Source organism: Salmo salar, chromosome ssa01, assembly GCF_905237065.1.
Source record: "Salmo salar chromosome ssa01, Ssal_v3.1, whole genome shotgun sequence".
Classification (NCBI taxonomy): domain Eukaryota; kingdom Metazoa; phylum Chordata; class Actinopteri; order Salmoniformes; family Salmonidae; genus Salmo; species Salmo salar.
In genome coordinates this window covers 171,690,909-171,711,178 of record NC_059442.1, presented here as the reverse complement: position 1 = coordinate 171,711,178, position 20,270 = coordinate 171,690,909, and the positions used below count along the sequence as shown (strand labels likewise).

The window sequence follows — 20,270 nt, the reverse complement described above, 5'->3', positions numbered from 1 at the left end:
GGGCCAGGTCTACGGGCCAGGTCTATAGCAGGGCAGAAATTTGACGAACTGACTTGTTGGAAAGGTGGCATCCAATGACAGTGCCATGTTGAAAGTCACTAAGCTCTTCAGTAAGGTCATTCTACTGTCAATGTTTGTCTATGGAGATTGCATGGCTGTGTGCTCAATTTTATACACCTGTCAGCAACGGGTGTGGCTGAAATAGCCAGAATCCACTAATTTGAAGGGGTGTCCACACAAATACACCTGTATATTTGTGAACAGCCATCCACAACCACAATCCATAAAAGCGAGAATAATTGAGAGCAGCGTGAGAGCCACATCACTGCCATGTATTATCAATAATAGATCTAGAAGTGATATCTGCGTGTCGGCCGTGTCCTCCTTACCGCCAAGCATTTATTCAAGTTCGTTGTATAATCTTTAGTTTGCACTATAGCCCAAAAAAATTTGACCTCATCATTGTCATCTCTGATTTAAATGGTCGGGAATCACTCGGGCGAGAAAACAAATGTAAAACTTTGAAAGTCGAGAAAACAAAAGTAATAATCTAGTTGTTCAAAAGTATCTGTCATCTGATTACAATAGTTGGATGGTACCGTTAATCCGCAACCCTGTTTACAGGACGGGACTCTTATTTTGAAAATCCGTGACCAGGAAGTGCTTAGTTATTCTTGCCCCTTCACAACAGTCACAAGTTTGTGTCAACTTTCTCAAAAAACAAATATGACAAAAGACTGTTTTAGGATTTATTGAACCTAGAACCTTTTTCCAATATACATTTGTTTATTGCCCCATTTTAATTTAACCTTTATTTATCTAGGCAAGTGAGTGAAAAACAAATTCTTATTTTACAATCAAGGCCTACCAAACCCTCCCTTCACCCGGATGACCCTGGGCCAATTGTGCGCCGCCCTATGGGACTCCCGATCACAGCCATTTGTGATATAGCCCGGGATCGAACCAGGGTCTGTAGTGACGCCTCCAGCACTGAGATGCAGTTCCTTAGACCGCTGAACCAGGGTCTGTAGTGACGCCTCTAGCACTGAGATGCAGTGCCTTAGACCGCTGAACCAGGGTCTGTAGTGACTCCTCTAGCACTGAGATGCAGAGCCTTAGACCACTGAACCAGGGTCTGTAGTGACTCCTCTAGCACTGAGATGCAGAGCCTTAGACCACTGAACCAGGGTCTGTAGTGACTCCTCTAGCACTGAGATGCAGAGCCTTAGACCACTGAACCACTCGGGAGCCCAACCATAAGGCCTAAAATGTTACCAGAGTTTCCCCCAAACATTTCAATCTAACTGATGTGTATTTGCTATTGTTGATCTTACACTTAATATTTCCTCTGCAAACCAGTAGAAAGTACAGGGTAAAACCAGTTTAAAAAATGTAAAGTGAATCAATCCAACCATCTTTTACTCAAACTGACGACAGTAGTAAAACACTCAATAGTATTTAATGTTTTTGTACAAAACAGTCATCCAAGACAAGCAATAGCTTATTCCCCTCCCCCGACAAACATTGCAGGTTCTCTAAACTTTACAGCACTGATCGGGAGTCTTGGTTGAAACTTCAGAAAGGAATCGGTCTAGACAAAACAACAATATAGATTTTTTTACTTCCAGATCAGTCAAACACTAGAAAAAAATAAAATAAAAATGGCTTGAAATTAAAAAAAATAAAATAAAATAAAAAAAGGCCAGCAAAAAAGGGGACTGGCAACAACCAGTCAGATTCACTACAACACAATTCTACCCATTTTAGTAGAGATCTTCATTTGATCCATGTACAGTTATGAACAGCACAAAGACAAAATGTGACAAGTGCAGGATCAATCACTTCTAAAATACACACAAAAAAGACCGGCATTAAACACTGAATGTCGGGGACAGGGAGAAGAAACGAAAACCAGCTCCATATAGTTAAATGCTCTTTACCCACGTCTCCTCCATAATAAAATGAACTAAAAATGTGTATTTTTGGTTGTTTACCCCCCCCCCACCACAGTTAGTTCAGTTACACTGCATGCATGATAGACATGAGGTGACTTCACAGCACGATGTAAAACAGAACACAAATCACTCAGAACAGAACAGCTTCTTTAAAAAAATAAAATAACAAAAAAATAATAAAAGAATACTAGGTTAGAGAAACTACCGCAGGACTTGCTGTTTGATTTGATTATCTCCTGTAACGCCCCCTCTCCTTCTCCCTGTCTCTGATCCTGTCTCTCTCTCGGTCACGTTCGCGTCCACGGTCTCTGTCGCGGTCCCGCCGGGCGTCCCGAGGCCGTTCTCGCTCCCTCTGCCGGTCTCGTTCTCGGGGCCGGCTGCGACGACCCGTTACCACGGCCTGGGTCCGTCTCAGGAAGTCATCCACCCTCATGTCATAGTCATGCTTCAGAGGGGAGAGAGATGATGACGGTGTTCAGTATATATATATCAAAAGGCTACGCTCCAAATGACTCCCTATTCCATTTATAGTGCACTACACATTTAACCGGGACTGAAATGAGCTGTACCAGGGTAGAACTGAAGGAGCGTACAACTCTCTTCTCCCTGAAGCGGGCGTCGTGCGGGACAGGGTGGTGCCCAGTGTACGGGGGATGTGCCTGGGGAGGAGGAGGATGGTGCTGGTAGAACGGGTGGTGAGGTGGCTGCTCCATCCCAGGGTACGGTGCCTACAGAGGAGAGGGTTTGTTTAAATGACACTATGAAGTCAGTGGGAAAGAAAACCTCTTAAAATGGCAGGTAGGATCGATTAAAAATACAACAAAATGTACTTGCTGTGTAACTACGGTATATAAAAATATTGAAGAGCCATGTATGTAAAATGTGTAACATGTATACTTAACAAAAAAATATTAGCTATTGTCTTCTGAAGACATGTGCCAATAACACAGAGACTATGATGACAAACTTCAGAGAACAAAATACACTGCTCAAAAAAATAAAGGGAACACTAAAACATCCTAGATCTGAATGAAAGAAATAATCTTATTAAATACTTTTTTCTTTACATAGTTGAATGTGCTGACAACAAAATCACACAAAAATAATCAATGGAAATCCAATTTATCAACCCATGGAGGTCTGGATTTGGAGTCACACAAAATTAAAGTGGAAAACCACACTACAGGCTGATCCAACTTTGATGTAATGTCCTTAAAACAAGTCAAAATGAGGCTCAGTAGTGTGTGTGGCCTCCACGTGCCTGTATGACCTCCCTACAACGCCTGGGCATGCTCCTGATGAGGTGGCGGATGGTCTCCTGGGGATCTCCTCCCAGACCTGGACTAAAGCATCCGCCAACTCCTGGACAGTCTGTGGTGCAACGTGGCGTTGGTGGATGGAGCGAGACATGATGTCCCAGATGTGCTCAATTGGATTCAGGTCTGGGGAACAGGCGGGCCAGTCCATAGCATCAATGCCTTCCTCTTGCAGGAACTGCTGACACACTCCAGCCACATGAGGTCTAGCATTGTCTTGCATTAGGAGGAACCCAGGGCCAACCGCACCAGCATATGGTCTCACAAGGGGTCTGAGGATCTCATCTCGGTACCTAATGGCAGTCAGGCTACCTCTGGCGAGCACATGGAGGGCTGTGCGGCCCCCAAAGAAATGCCACCCCACACCATGACTGACCCACCGCCAAACCGGTCATGCTGGAGGATGTTGCAGGCAGCAGAACGTTCTCCACGGCATCTCCAGACTCTGTCACGTCTGTCACGTGCTCATTGTGAACCTGCTTTCATCTGTGAAGAGCACAGGGCGCCAGTGGCGAATTTGCCAATCTTGGTGTTCTCTGGCAAATGCCAAACGTCCTGCACGGTGTTGGGCTGTAAGCACAACCCCCACCTGTGGACGCCGGGCCCTCATACCACCCTCATGGAGTCTGTTTCTGACCGTTTGAGCAGACACATGCACATTTGTGGCCTGCTGGAGGTCATTTTGCAGGGCTCTGGCAGTGCTTCTCCTGCTCCTCCTTGCACAAAGGCGGAGGTAGCGGTCCTGCTGCTGGGTTGTTGCCCTCCTACAGCCTCCTCCACGTCTCCTGATTTACTGGCCTGTCTCCTGGTAGCGCCTCCATGCTCTGGACACTACGCTGACAGACACAGCAAACCTTCTTGCCACAGCTCGCATTGATGTGCCATCCTGGATGAGCTGCACTACCTGAGCCACTTGTGTGGGTTGTAGACTCCGTCTCATGCTACCACAAGAGTGAAAGCACCGCCAGCATTCAAAAGTGACCAAAACATCAGCCAGGAAGCATAGGAACTGAGAAGTGGTCTGTGGTCCCCACCTGCAGAACCACTCCTTTATTGGGGGTGTCTTGCTAATTGCCTATAATTTCCACCTGTTGTCTATTCCATTTGCACAACAGCATGTCAAATTTATTGTCAATCAGTGTTGCTTCCTAAGTGGACAGTTTTATTTCACAGAAGTGTGATTGACTTGGAGTTACATTGTGTTGTTTAAGTGTTCCCTTTATTTTTTTGAGCAGTGTATATTGACTAATATGAGCAGATCAGTGTAACATATTAACAGGTAACAGGTAGCCTAGTGGTTAGAGCGTTGGACTAGTAACCGAAAGGTTGCAAGATTGAATCCCCGAGCTGACAAGGTAAAAATCTGTCTTTCTGCCCCTGAACAAGACAGTTAACCCACTGTTCCTAGGCCGTCATTGAAAATAAGAATTTGTTCTTAACTGACTTGCCTCGTTAAATAAAGGTAAAATAAAAAAATATATATACTGTTTCGACCAGACAGGTATTTCTCATGGAGCATTAATAGGCCTTTTAGTCTATATTAAACCATATTGCTCAGAGCGCTCCACAGCTCTATATTAAACCATATTGCTCAGAGCGCTCCACAGCTCTATATTAAACCATATTGCTCAGAGCGCTCCACAGCTCTATATTAAACCATATTGCTCAGAGCGCTCCACAGCTCTATATTAAACCATATTGCTCAGAGCGCTCCACAGCTCTATATTAAACCATATTGCTCAGAGCGCTCCACAGCTCTATATTAAACCATATTGCTCAGAGCGCTCCACAGCTCTATATTAAACCATATTGCTCAGAGCGCTCCACAGCTCTATATTAAACCATATTGCTCAGAGCGCTCCACAGCTCTATATTAAACCATATTGCTCAGAGCGCTCCACAGCTCTATATTAAACCATATTGCTCAGAGCGCTCCACAGCTCTATATTAAACCATATTGCTCAGAGCGCTCCACAGCTCTATATTAAACCATATTGCTCAGAGCGCTCCACAGCTCTATATTAAACCATATTGCTCAGAGCGCTCCACAGCTCTATATTAAACCATATTGCTCAGAGCGCTCCACAGCTCTATATTAAACCATATTGCTCAGAGCGCTCCACAGCTCTATATTAAACCATATTGCTCAGAGCGCTCCACAGCTCTATATTAAACCATATTGCTCAGAGCGCTCCACAGCTCTATATTAAACCATATTGCTCAGAGCGCTCCACAGCTCAACTCACCATTCCTTGCCAAGGAGGCGGCGGCCCAACGGTGTGGTGGAACTCTCTCATGTAATCGTTGTAGGACTGGGGATAACAAAAACGCATCGTGATAATATCAATAGGACTGAATCAAATTACCTGTATGTTAAAATCAATGTCTATACACACACACACACACTACATATACAAAAGTATGTGGACACCCCTTCAAATTAGTGGGTTTGGCTATTTCAGCCACCCCCCGTTGCTGACAGGTGAATCAAATCGAGCACACCGCCATGCAATCTCCATAGACAAACATTGGCAGTAGAATGGACCTTACTGAAGAGCTCAGTGACTTTCAACGTGGCACCGTCATAGGATGCCACCTTTCCAACAAGTCAGTGTGTCGTATTTCTGCCCTGCTAGAGCTGCTCCCCAGTCAACTGTAAGTGCTGTTATTGTGAAGTGGAAACGTCTAGGAGCAACAACGGCTCAGCCGCGAAGTGGTAGGCCACACAAGCTCACAGAACGGGACCGCCGGGAGCTTCGTGAAATGGGTCTCCGTGGCCGAGCAGCCGCACACAAGCTTAAGATCAGTGGTGTAAAGCTCGCTGCCATTGGACTCTGGAGCGGTGGAAACGATGAATCACGCTTCTTCATCTGGCAGTGCGACGGACTAATCTGGGTTTGCCCGATGCCAGGACATCGCTACCTGTCCCAATGCATAGTGCCAACTGTAAAGTTTGGTGGAGGATGAATAATGGTCTGGGGATGTTTTTTCATGGTTTGGACCCCTTAGTTCCAGTGAAGGGAAATCTTAACACTACAGCACACAATGACATTCTAGATGATTCTGTGCTTCCAACTTTTGGCATCAGTTTGGGGAAGGCCCTTTCCTGTTTCAGCATGACAATGTCCTTGTGCACAAAGCGAGGTCCATAGAGAAATGGTTTGTTGATCGGTGTGGATGAACTTGACTGGCCTGCAGAGAGTCCTGACCTCAACTCCATCGAACACCTTTGGGATGAACTGGAACGCAGACTGTGAGCCAGGCCTAATCACCCAACATCAGTGCCCGACCTCACTAATGCCCTTGTGGTTGAGTGGAAAACCTTCCCAGAAGAGTGGAGGCTGTTATAGCAGCAAAGAGGGAAACCAACTCCATATTAATGGCCTTGATTTTGGAATGAGATGTTGGACAAGTAGGTGTCCACATACTTTTGGTGATGTAGTGTATATTTTCTGAACTCACCCCATTGAGAAACACATCTCTTCTCACTCCAGTTGGGAAGCGCCTGGGGAAATTAAGTTACTAGTTAATGTCTGGGAAGGGCCAGGGAAGGATTGGTGGAGAGAGGGAAGGATTGGTGGAGAGAGGGAAGGATTGGTAGAGAGAGGGAAGGATTGGTGGAGAGGGGAAGGGCCAGGGAAGGATTGGTAGAGAGAGGGAAGGGCCAGGGAAGGATTGGTAGAGAGGGGGAAGGGCCAGGGAAGGATTGGTAGAGAGGGGGAAGGGCCAGGGAAGGATTGGTAGAGAGGGGGAAGGGCCAGGGAAGGATTGGTAGAGAGGGGGAAGGGCCAGGGAAGGATTGGTAGAGAGGGGAAGGGCCAGGGAAGGATTGGTAGAGAGGGGGAAGGGCCAGGGAAGGATTGGTAGAGAGAGGAAGGGCCAGGGAAGGATTGGTAGAGAGGGGGAAGGGCCAGGGAAGGATTGGTAGAGAGGGGGAAGGGCCAGGGAAGGATTGGTAGAGAGGGGGAAGGGCCAGGGAAGGATTGGTGGAGAGAGGAAGGGCCAGGGAAGGATTGGTAGAGAGGGGGAAGGGCCAGGGAAGGATTGGTGGAGAGAGGAAGGGCCAGGGAAGGATTGGTAGAGAGGGGGAAGGGCCAGGGAAGGATTGGTGGAGAGAGGAAGGGCCAGGGAAGGATTGGTAGAGAGAGGGAAGGGCCAGGGAAGGATTGGTAGAGAGGGGGAAGGGCCAGGGAAGGATTGGTAGAGAGGGGGAAGGGCCAGGGAAGGATTGGTAGAGAGGGGGAAGGGCCAGGGAAGGATTGGTAGAGAGGGGGAAGGGCCAGGGAAGGATTGGTAGAGAGGGGGAAGGGCCAGGGAAGGATTGGTAGAGAGGGGGAAGGGCCAGGGAAGGATTGGTAGAGAGGGGGAAGGGCCAGGGAAGGATTGGTAGAGAGGGGGAAGGGCCAGGGAAGGATTGGTAGAGAGGGGGAAGGGCCAGGGAAGGATTGGTAGAGAGGGGGAAGGGCCAGGGAAGGATTGGTAGAGAGGGGGAAGGGCCAGGGAAGGATTGGTAGAGAGGGGGAAGGGCCAGGGAAGGATTGGTAGAGAGGGGGAAGGGCCAGGGAAGGATTGGTAGAGAGGGGGAAGGGCCAGGGAAGGATTGGTAGAGAGGGGGAAGGGCCAGGGAAGGATTGGTAGAGAGGGGGAAGGGCCAGGGAAGGATTGGTAGAGAGGGGGAAGGGCCAGGGAAGGATTGGTGGAGAGAGGAAGGGCCAGGGAAGGATTGGTAGAGAGGGGGAAGGGCCAGGGAAGGATTGGTAGAGAGGGGGAAGGGCCAGGGCGGTCATTACATTTTGTCAGCGGTTGTTGTCATACAAATGACTGCCGGTCTCTCAGTAATTTACTGTTAATTAACCAACACATTTAGCATCTGCTGGCTTCCACACACAGCTTACTGATGCAGATCTCTGAAAAATCTACGTTTTAAAAAAAAGTCTATTTATTATACATCATCACAATAAATCCATTATTTTAGGCAGGTTTAAAGAAACTTTCTGATTTTAAGAAAATGTATTTCAGAAGAACAGAATACGAGTTGGCGTAAAGTATGTTATCTGGCTATGCTCCATGCCATAGGCTGTCGGCCTGTTCATTTAGCTGACAAGATATGCTCATAAGACTCTAGACCCAAACTGCTACAGATCTATATCTATCCTACCCTGTCTTTCTAAGGTCTTCGAAAGCCAAGTTAACAAAACAGATTACAGACCATTTCGAATCCCACCGCACCTTCCACGCTACGCAATCTGGTTTCAGAGCTGGTGCACCTCACCCACGCTCAAGGTCCTAAACGATATCACAACCGCCATCGATAAGAGACATTACTCTGTGCAGCTGTATTCATCCACCTGGTCAAGGCTTTCGACTCTGTCAATCACCACATTCTTATTGGCCGACTCAACAGCCTTGGTTTCTCAAATGATTGCCTCGCCTGGTTCACCAACTACTTCTCTGATAGAGTTCAGTGTGTCAAATCGGAGGTCCTGTTGTCCGGACCTCTAGCAGTCTCTATGGGGGTGCCACAGGGTTCAATCCTCGGGTCGACTCTTTTCTCTGTATACATCAATGATGTCGCTCTTGCTGCTGGTGATTCTCTGATCCACCTCTACGCAGACGACACCATTCTGTATACTTCTGGCCCCTCTTTGGACACTGTGTTAACTAACCTCCAGACGAGCTTCAATGCCATACAACTCTCCTTCCGTGGTCTCCAACTGCTCTTAAATGCAAGTAAAACTAAATGCATGCTCTTCAACCGATCGCTGCCTGCACCTGCCCGTCCGTCCAGCATCACTACTCTGGACGGTTCTGACTTAGAATATGTGGACAACTACAAATACCTAGGTGTCTGGTTAGACTGTAAACTCTCCTTCCAGACTCACATTAAACATCTCCAATCCAAAATTAAATCTAGAATCGGATTCCTATTTCGCAACAAAGCATCCTTCACTCATGCTTCCAAACATACCCTCGTAAAATTGACCATCCTACCGATCCTCGACGATGTCATCTATAAAATAGCCTCCAACACTCTATTCAACAAACTGGATGCAGTCTATCACAGTGCCATCCGTTTTGTCACCAAAGCCCCATATACTACCCACCACTGTGACCTGTACGCTCTCGTTGGCTGGCCCTTGCTTCAGACTCGTCGCCAAACCCAGTGGCTCCAGGTCATCTACAAGTCTCTGCTAGGTAAAGCCCCGCCTTATCTCAGCTCACTGGTCACCATAGCAGCAGCCATCTGTAGCACGCGCTCCAGCAGGTATATCTCACTGGTCACCCCCAAAGCCAATTCCTCTTTTGGTCGTCTTTCCTTCCAGTTCTCTGCTGCCAATGACTGGAACGAACTGCAAAAATCACTGAAGCTGGAGACTCATATCTCCCTCACTAGCTTTAAGCACCAGCTGTCAGAGCAGCTCACAGATCACTGCACCTGTACATAGCCCATCTGTAAACAGCCCATCTACCTACCTACCTCATCCCCATACTGTATTTATTTATTTATCTTGCTCCTTTGCACCCCAGTATCTCTACTTGCACATTCATCTTCTGCACATCTACCATTCCAGTGTTTAATTGCTATATTGTAATTACTTCACCACCATGGCCTATTTATTGCCTTAACTCCCTAATCTCACCTCATTTTCACTGTATATAGACTTTTTGTTTTCTTTTGTTCTACTGTATTATTGACTGTATGTTTGTTTTACTCCATGTGTAACTCTGTGTTGTTGGATGTGTCGAATTGCTATGCTTTATCTTGGCCAGGTCGCAGTTGAAAATGAGAACTTGTTCTCAACTAGCCTACCTGGTTAAATAAAGGACTTGTTCTCAACTAGCCTACCTGGTTAAATAAAGGACTTGTTCTCAACTAGCCTACCTGGTTAAATAAAGGACTTGTTCTCAACTAGCCTACCTGGTTAAATAAAGGACTTGTTCTCAACTAGCCTACCTGGTTAAATAAAGGACTTGTTCTCAACTAGCCTACCTGGTTAAATAAAGGACTTGTTCTCAACTAGCCTACCTGGTTAAATAAAGGACTTGTTCTCAACTAGCCTAACCTGGTTAAATAAAGGACTTGTTCTCAACTAGCCTAACCTGGTTAAATAAAGGACTTGTTCTCAACTAGCCTAACCTGGTTAAATAAAGGACTTGTTCTCAACTAGCCTACCTGGTTAAATAAAGGACTTGTTCTCAACTAGCCTACCTGGTTAAATAAAGGACTTGTTCTCAACTAGCCTACCTGGTTAAATAAAGGACTTGTTCTCAACTAGCCTACCTGGTTAAATAAAGGACTTGTTCTCAACTAGCCTAACCTGGTTAAATAAAGGACTTGTTCTCAACTAGCCTACCTGGTTAAATAAAGGACTTGTTCTCAACTAGCCTAACCTGGTTAAATAAAGGACTTGTTCTCAACTAGCCTACCTGGTTATATAAAGGACTTGTTCTCAACTAGCCTACCTGGTTAAATAAAGGTGAAATAAATAAATAAGTCATGGTAACATTATTTTATAGTATGTGTGCACATATGAAGTGGCCATGTTGAGCGTCAAAGTGATCATTTGAAACAGGTCCTATACACTAGATTTAGAGTTATTCGGCAACTTTAGTTTTGAACGATACAAAACCTCAATGTCTTAGAAATCAAAACATATACGGGCTGCATGATGCGACTAAATCGGCTATTTGAAAAAAAGTCGCAAAAAAAAAAAAAAAAGCTTGTGCTCTGTTCCTTGCCTCATCAAGTGATCACATTTTCACCCATCAACCTATACTGAATTTAATCTCGTCTTCACTAATATGTCAAATTTGTTGGGATTTAGGGAAAAAAAGGCCTATTATCAAATATGCAGGGGGGGAGGAGGGGCACATGTCATCCGTATGCACTGGAATAGCGAATGGAGGACGCTTTCCATTGTAAAAGCATGCTGGGTAGGCTGCTCCGGTTTATAGGGGAGCAGCTGCAGTAACTATGGTAGCAGCTGGGATTCCCCTGGTTGCTTGTAGCAACCATCAAAACTCTGCTTTCACACGGGATGAGCATGCAGCCTGTGTTCTGGAGAAAGGAATGAAGGAGAGGGAGGAGGAGGAGATGGAAACACACGGTGGAGAGATACTCTGGAGCTAAAAAGGTAATATAAAAATGCCCCGTTACTAAACAAAAATCAAAATTCACTATAATGTAATGTAAGCAACCCTGCACAATCAATGACCCAACAGCATGGTGTACGTTCTCTCTCCTGAACTCTCAGAGCAGCAGAACGGATACAGTAAAGCATAATAGAGTGAATCCGTCACCTCAGAAAGCCCTGTCCATTTTGTTGCGTTAGGCTTTAAAATAACATCCACAACGATCCTGTTTTACACTGTCGTTTCAACCTGTTGTTGAACTTCTTCCTTCAAATTGATCATGGGGAGTTTTAAAAAGCAAAATACTGTTTTGATGACAAGTGTGAAATCAATTTTCGATTTCATTTGCATTGATGTCAAAGTGTTTAGAGGGAGAATAGAGCCCTGAGTACCAGGCCACTTGGACCTGATGGGAGAAACAGAGCTCTGAGTACCAGGCCATTAGGACCTCATGGTAGCAACAGAGCTCTGAGTACCAGGCCATTAGGACCTGATGGTAGCAACAGAGCCCTGAGTACCAGGCCATTTGGACCCGATGGTAGCAACAGAGCCCTGAGTACCAGGCCATTAGAACCTGATGATCGTTAGCAAGTTGGGTACTACCAATGCGTGTCCAGACTGCATAAAATGAGATGACCGTGACTCAACGGTCATGTGGAATTTTACTTCATAATGACAGTCACCGCAACAGCCCAAGTAAGGGAAGACCCGGTGCTAGCTCTGTCCTGCAGTGTGACAGGAAACAAGGCGGTGCTAGCTCTGTCCTGCAGGAAACAAGGCGGTGCTAGCTCTGTCCTGCAGTGTGACAGGAAACAAGGCGGTGCTAGCTCTGTCCTGCAGTGTGACAGGAAACAAGGCGGTGCTAGCTCTGTCCTGCAGTGTGACAGGAAACAAGGCGGTGCTAGCTCTGTCCTGCAGGAAACAAGGCGGTGCTAGCTCTGCCCTGCAGTGTGACAGGAAACAAGGCGGTGCTAGCTCTGCCCTGCAGTGTGACAGGAAACAAGGCGGTGCTAGCTCTGCCCTGCAGTGTGACAGGAAACAAGGCGGTGCTAGCTCTGCCCTGCAGTGTGACAGGAAACAAGGCGGCGCTAGCTCTGTCCTGCAGTGTGACAGGAAACAAGGCGGCGCTAGCTCTGTCCTGCAGTGTGACAGGAAACAAGGCGGCGCTAGCTCTGTCCTGCAGTGTGACAGGAAACAAGGCGGCGCTAGCTCTGTCCTGCAGTGTGACAGGAAACAAGGCGGTGCTAGCTCTGCCCTGCAGTGTGACAGGAAACAAGGCGGTGCTAGCTCTGTCCTGCAGTGTGACAGGAAACAAGGCGGTGCTAGCTCTGTCCTGCAGTGTGACAGGAAACAAGGCGGTGCTAGCTCTGTCCTGCAGTGTGACAGGAAACAAGGCGGTGCTAGCTCTGTCCTGCAGTGTGACAGGAAACAAGGCGGTGCTAGCTCTGTCCTGCAGTGTGACAGGAAACAAGGCGGTGCTAGCTCTGTCCTGCAGTGTGACAGGAAACAAGGCGGTGCTAGCTCTGTCCTGCAGTGTGACAGGAAACAAGGCGGCGCTAGCTCTGTCCTGCAGGAAACAAGGCGGTGCTAGCTCTGCCCTGCAGTGTGACAGGAAACAAGATGGTGCTAGCTCTGTCCTGCTCAAAACACACATGGTCAACCCTCCATCTGGGAAACCGGTACGGCAGCTGCTCCGCCCATAACCGAAAGGCTCTCCAGAGGGTAGTGAGGTCTGCACAATGCATCACCGGGTGCAAACTACCTGCCCTCCAGGACACCTACACCACCCGATGTCACAGGAAGGCCAAAAAGATCATCAAGGACAACAACCACCCGAGCCACTGTCTGTTCACCCCGCTATCATCCAGAAGGAGAGGTCAGGACAGGTGCATCAAAGCTGGAACCGAGAGACTGAAAAACAGCTTCTATCTCAAGGCCATCAGACTGTTAAACAGCCATCACTAACATTGAGTGGCTGCTGCCAACATACTACCTCAACTCCACCCACTTTGACCCAACCTTGCTCAAAACACACTTATCAAAGGGCTGGGTGGTAGCATAGCAGTTAAGGAGGTTGGGCCAGTAACCAAATGGTTGCTGGTTAGAATTTGAGCTGACGAGGTGAAATCTGTTAATGTGCCCGTGAGCAAGGCACTTAACCCTAATTTCTAAATTACAAAAAAAATCAAAAATGTACAAGTGCTTAAAGTCCTGCTAGGCAGCTGATTTTAAAAAAAATTCGTGTGTAATCAGGACTGGAACAGCAGCTTGCAGAATCGGTGGCTCTCCTAGAGCAGTGATCACCAACTTCAGAACCCCTAAGAGCCCAACTCCAGTCCTGCAGTACCCCCAACAGCGTTTCCCAACTCCAGTCCACCCAACTAGGCCTGTGGCGGTCATGAAATTGTCAGCAGGTGATAGTCAAGCAATTAACTGTTGGTCTCATGGTAATGGGGCGGCAAGTAGCCTAGTGGTTAGAGCGTTGGACTAGTAACCGAAAGGTTGCAAGACCCACTGTTCCTAAATAAGAATTTGTTCTTAACTGACTTGACAAGTTAAATAAATGAGATATATATATATATATATATAATAAAAACTGCAATTTGACTGTTAATTAACCAACACATTTAGCATCTCCTGGCTTCCACACACAGCCTACAAGCCACTGATGCAGACCTTTGGAAGAAAAAAACTAAACGTGAAGAAAATGTAGTCTATTTCAAAAGAACAGAAAAGTATACTCCGAGTTGTCCTTATGTTAGGTCCTGATCTGACTATGCCAAATGGCTGTGGGCTACACTAGTTCATTTAGCAGACAAGATTTGCTTAGAATTCTGTGGCATTATTATATAGAATTAAGAATACAATTGAACATAGCTGAATAAATAAGAAAAAGGTTAACAAAAAAAACAGTTATTAATGTAACTTTAGTTTATGTTGAGATTGTTTTAACACATTGCAAGGCTGCGTGATGCCATTAATGATGATTTGAAAAAAGTTGCATGAAAGGCATGAGCTCTGCTTTGTTCTTTTGCACAGGCTGTACACACTTCATCAGTCTCTCATTCAGAATTTGACAAGCACTTGATAATGCCTTGAATTTCCCGGCGACATCCCCCTTCGTGTAATGTCCCCTAAAAAAAAAATATACATTCCTTTTGCAGCCAGTGGCCGCAACATAATAATTATAATTCCCTTCTCCCAGAGGCACTGAGGCTAAGTAACGGGATAAAGACGGCACTGAGGGTAAGTAACGGGATAAAGACGGCACCGAGGCTAAGTAACGGGATAAAGACGGCACCGAGGCTAAGTAACGGGATACAGGAACAGGATAAAGACGGCACTTCTAAAAGCCTCTATCACCACAGCCTGCTGAATTTGCAAGATACATTTTCATTTTGTTTTGTTTTTCGGGCACAAACGAAAAAGATGTCACTGACATTCCCATGGATTGATGTTTCAGCATCGTCTCAATGAAGAGTCCGGCGTTCCGACTAACCACGACCGACATGCACGCGCAGTTACAAGCCTGCTCGTTAGCGGCAGGCGGACCAGTAATATCCGCCGTCGTAGTACAGATGAAGCCGGAGCTGGAAACGTGAAGCTAACTGAAGCTGTCATCAGTCTACACTAGAGCCTAGGGTTTAGATTTGGGGTCCACGGTGAGCGATGTCTGATACTTACCGGTCAACTGGTGGGTTACGTGGAACTGGCATAAAGCCTGTATAAAGAGAGAAAGCTGATTTACTCCGACTGTTGGGTTATGTTGTTACATGTCCCTGTGGAATATCTCTCTGTGTTTACAGACACACACGTTGCCCTTTCAACATGTTTTTGTCTTAATACTGTTACATTAGTAGTCAATAAGAAAAAGTAAAATCAATACTTCACCTATGAATACCCACTTACAACCCCTACTCTGATTCATAACATCCGAAGTGGAAAAATATCACACAGAAATTGGGAGATTAAATCTAACCTCTTGCCACTACAGTAAAACTGATAGCTTTAACAGTAATACATAAGCTAGGCTAAACATCTGCCATCTGGATCTGGCTTCCACTCTGTTTAGATGTTGTTGATATGGATCCAAAAATTAGCTTTACTTGGAAACTCAAAGCATTTTTCATTAGCACGTTCTATCGTTCAGATACCAATAATACATTTTTATAAAAAAAGACAAGACAGACCAACACAAACGTCGGCCGTGCACAGCCAGTGGCCCGTACGATCACCTCTGAACACAATAGCTTTACATTTTCTGTTCCATTTCCAGACATTTCTTCATGTTTTAAATCACAAACGTTCGTCGACACCAAACAGGTGATCTACTGCACACGGTCGACGTTCCTGCCGGTCCGGCTCATCCTTATAACTGACATTGACTGGTACCAATACAATTACTAGTTGTGTGCCCAAAATGGCCCAGTTCCTTATATATTAGTACACTGCTTTTGACCAGAGCCATTTGGACCGTGGTCAAAAAGTAACGCACTATATAGGGAATAGGGGATATATTTCCATACTGTGGTACCAATACATATGGTAGTAATAGTAACCTGGTCTCTGTGGGAACTCGGCTGGATAGTCAATCCTCGGGCGTTTCCTGTTGTGAATGTCATATTCCTCGGGCCGACGCCTACATGAATTAGGTAAACAATTGAGACAAAAGTGCCACGATAGAGCACAACATCCTAGTAGCCCTGTGTCATAATAGAACAGTCTAAAACATCTAGTATCATCTGAAAAGCATATCTATACATCTATACACCAAAACATTTACATGAACATTCACATGAACTAGTTAAAAAAAATAAAAAATTATAATAACCTAATTGACAGATTGAGAAACAAATTGTATTTAAGCCATATCACCATTCTGATCTCATCCACCTCCATAAAGGGGGAAACTTCATTTATGACCAAAACTCAGGATGCATTTCATTGAATCTTGACAGTATTCCCAAATACTTTTTTTTTTTTTTAAATACACTAAACATGTATAGACAGTTATAATGAGCAGACTGCATCAATCAACCATTATATTCTGAATGATATCTTACTGCAATCAATCTACCATTATATTCTGAGTGATATCTTACTGCAATCAATCTACCATTATATCTTACTGCAATCAATCTACCATTATATTCTGAGTGATATCTTACTGCAATCAATCTACCATTATATCTTACTGCAATCAATCTACCATTATATTCTGAGTGATATCTTACTGGTTGTGGACAGTTACATTAAAAGTTATTTGACCAGTAACTTTTTGTTCAGATTGGTCCTATGATAGTTCAACTCATAATGCAGCTAAAACAGGATGTTTACAGTACTGTAACTATTGGAAGTGCACCCTTGTTATATTACCTGTTTTTTGGGGGGGGGAGTAGTTTGGGGCATCATCTGTCTCCAATAAGGAGCTAGACCTCTAACCTAACAGCTTCTGACTAGTCATCAATAACCATGTTACCACTAAGTGGATGATCATTAGTCCACAACACAACTTCCATGTTCAATTCAAATCAACCAGATAGTAAAAAATGTATATATATTATTATTTTACAGCTGGGATAAATGACTACAGGTCTACAGGTAAATGAGGAAAGAGCCGGTTAAAATTGTAACATACCGCTTTCTTGTAGTTTTGTGACCTGTTACCGTTGACATATATTAAGATATTAAAAGTTCATATAGACAGTCCATCTTATGGTTTAGGGTCTACGGCCACAGAGACATTACAAGGAGGGCAAAGGGGCTGATTGATAAGGGTGATTGATGCAGTCCATTGCAATCAAAACGAAAAGACCAGGGGATGAACTTCACGTCGGCCATTTTATAAAACCCCACCCCCCCCCAAAAAAGGTGCCGGCCCCCCCTTTGGCTTAGAACTTCCCTTCCTTGTGGTGTCATTCTCAGTCCATTGAGGTCTTATAAAAATAAAAAAAAAATGAAAGTGGTGGGTTTGTATCATTCTGCCAGTGGGTTTCCTCCTACCTTATTCTCAGTCCTTTAGGTTAGGGTATGGAAACACTCCTGTCCTTTAGGAAACACTCCTTACCTAGTCCTTTGGGTCAGGGTATGGAAACACTCCTGTCCTTTAGGAAACACTCCTTACCTAGTCCTTTGGGTCAGGGTATGGAAACACTCCTGTCCTTTAGGAAACACTCCTAACCTAGTCCTTTAGGTTAGGGTATGGAAACACTCCTGTCCTTTAGGAAACACTCCTAACCTAGTCCTTTAGGTTAGGGTATGGAAACACTCCTGTCCTTTAGGAAACTCCTTACCTAGTCCTTTAGGTTAGGGTATGGAAACACTCCTGTCCTTTAGGAAACACTCCTTACCTAGTCCTTTGGGTCAGGGTATGGAAACACTCCTGTCCTTTAGGAAACACTCCTAACCTAGTCCTTTAGGTTAGGGTATGGAAACACTCCTGTCCTTTAGGAAACACTCCTAACCTAATCCTTTAGGTTAGGGTATGGAAACACTCCTGTCCTTTAGGAAACACTCCTAACCTAATCCTTTAGGTTAGGGTATGGAAACACTCCTGTCCTTTAGGAAACACTCCTAACCTAATCCTTTAGGTTAGGGTATGGAAACACTCCTGTCCTTTAGGAAACACTCCTAACCTAGTCCTTTAGGTTTCCCTAACCACCTACCACCAGATGCCATTCATTCCAGATGAAGAAAATTTAACAAGGAATGGCTGGCAGGCTCTCAGCACCACAGCCATCTTCAGTCCTGTTGGGTTGTGGGGGGACAGTGACCGACCGACCGTTAGCCAAAAATGTTTTTGCGGGCATATGATTTCTTGGAGGGGATGTAGGGGGATTTGGATTGCTGGTGTAAATGGAGCATTGCAACAGGAAGTAGAGAGAAGCACACAGCAGAGCCAAGCCCTCTCTCTCTCTCTCTCTCTAGGTTGTCGCCAGGTCCCCCAAAGGCCAACGATTCTTTTCCCCACTCTGGCCTACCGCTTTCCAGAACTTTCCAACGCTTTTTTATTCCCTTTCGAGCAGCTTTGTAGATAGAGAGCCACCCCTCCCCTCTCTGAAGCTACAGGCATACATAGCAGTAGTGTAGATAATCACCACAGGTATACATTATGTATATTCAATAGATGGCCCATGGAGGGAGAGAAAAGTCCTCTGGAAGCATTTAAGACAGCATCATCATCATTCTCCCCCCCCCTCAAATCCATGTGCCATCTTCTGTTTAAAATAGAACGGCTCCTTTGTTTCTAAGTCCCATATGTGACTAGGTTTTAACTCCTCAGGATACTCCTGAAAGAAAAAGGCTTCGGGAACAAATTTTAAAAAACAACTTATCTAGACAAATTCATTCAAGCAACCTAAAGACAAATGTATTGTGTATTAAACTCAACTACAACTTAGTGGTTTTAAGTATCATGACGGGTTTAAATTAAATTGCATTCCTTATATTGAGAGATCAAACTAAACCCGTTTCTTTACATTGAATTAACCGATAGATCCTGGGGTTAGCACTGGCGCCGGCCCATAGATCCTGGGGTTAGCACTGGCGCCGGCCCATAGATCCTGGGGTTAGCACTGGCGCCGGCCCATAGATCCTGGGGTTAGCACTGGCGCCCGGCCCATAGATCCTGGGGTTAGCACTGGCGCCGGCCCATAGATCCTGGGGTTAGCACTGGCGCCGGCCCATAGATCCTGGGGTTAGCACTGGCGCCGGCCCATAGATCCTGGGGTTAGCACTGGCGCCGGCCCATAGATCCTGGGGTTAGCACTGGCGCCGGCCCATAGATCCTGGGGTTAGCACTGGCGCCGGCCCATAGATCCTGGGGTTAGCACTGGCGCCGGCCCATAGATCCTGGGGTTAGCACTGGCGCCGGCCCATAGATCCTGGGGTTAGCACTGGCGCCGGCCCATAGATCCTGGGGTTAGCACTGGCGCCGGCCCATAGATCCTGGGGTTAGCAATGGCGCCGGTCCATAGATACTGGGGTTAGCAATGGCCCGGCCCATAGATACTGGGGTTAGCAATGGCCCGGCCCATAGATACTGGGGTTAGCAATGGCCCGGCCCATAGATACTGGGGTTAGCAATGGAACGGCCCATAGATACTGGGTTTAACACTGGCCCAGGCCCATAGATACTGTGGTTAACACTGGTCCAGCCCACTGGCCCGGCCCATAGATACTGTGGTTAACACTGGTCCAGCCCACTGGCCCGACCCATAGATACTGTGGTTAACACTGGTCCAGCCCACTGGCCCGGCCCATAGATACTGTGGAGCTGTGGTACGGGGTCCTTAGCAACAGCCCAGAGGATATCAGCAGGTTTCCCTCTTCGCTGGGATGTGACGAGAGCATTCTGGGAGGGACGGTTAGACCATCGGATCAGAACACTGCTCCGGCATCATGTCACGCCGACACAAGAGCTCACTAGCAGTCCAAAGAATATTTCTAACCTTCCCAGGTCGCCTCGGGCGGGTTCTCTGTGCGGCGGGCGTCCTCGAGAACGTGGCTCCGAAGGCATCCTCCGCTTGTGTCGCATTTTATGAATAACTTGATACAAGTCAATGCTCTCGTCCTGGGGGAACAGCATGCACAGCTGCATCCCACATCCTGGTTCGATCTCCTGACGGTCCCGAGGAGGGCGGGATGGGGGGGGGGGGGTGACAGATCAGGAGATAAACCAAAATTAGAATTAGTTGGAAAATATATACATGTATATAATACAGATCATTCTGAAAGTATTCAGACCCCATTCCCCTTTTCCACATTGTTACGTTACAGCCTTATTCTAAAACATTTATGAAATAATACCCTCCCAATACCACATAAAGCAAAAACTGGTTTAGACATGTTTGCACATTTCAATTAA

The 20,270-nt window shown here is 46.0% G+C and overlaps 1 protein-coding gene across 1 annotated transcript in view; it reads right to left on the bottom strand.

The window, feature by feature from the left end:
- Positions 1-1,440: 1,440 nt before the first annotated feature.
- The window catches only part of ythdc1 (YTH N6-methyladenosine RNA binding protein C1), a 46,149-nt gene continuing 27,319 nt past the window's right edge, over positions 1,441-20,270 (bottom strand). Inside the window, exons 9-15 of the mRNA XM_014147197.2 lie at positions 19,855-20,024; positions 15,964-16,043; positions 15,089-15,125; positions 6,734-6,776; positions 5,518-5,583; positions 2,525-2,683; positions 1,441-2,400 (exon numbers count right to left, since the gene is read on the bottom strand). Coding sequence (XP_014002672.1) covers positions 2,185-2,400; positions 2,525-2,683; positions 5,518-5,583; positions 6,734-6,776; positions 15,089-15,125; positions 15,964-16,043; positions 19,855-20,024 — 771 coding nt within the window. The 3' untranslated portion in view covers positions 1,441-2,184. The remainder of the gene's footprint in view (positions 2,401-2,524; positions 2,684-5,517; positions 5,584-6,733; positions 6,777-15,088; positions 15,126-15,963; positions 16,044-19,854; positions 20,025-20,270) is intronic.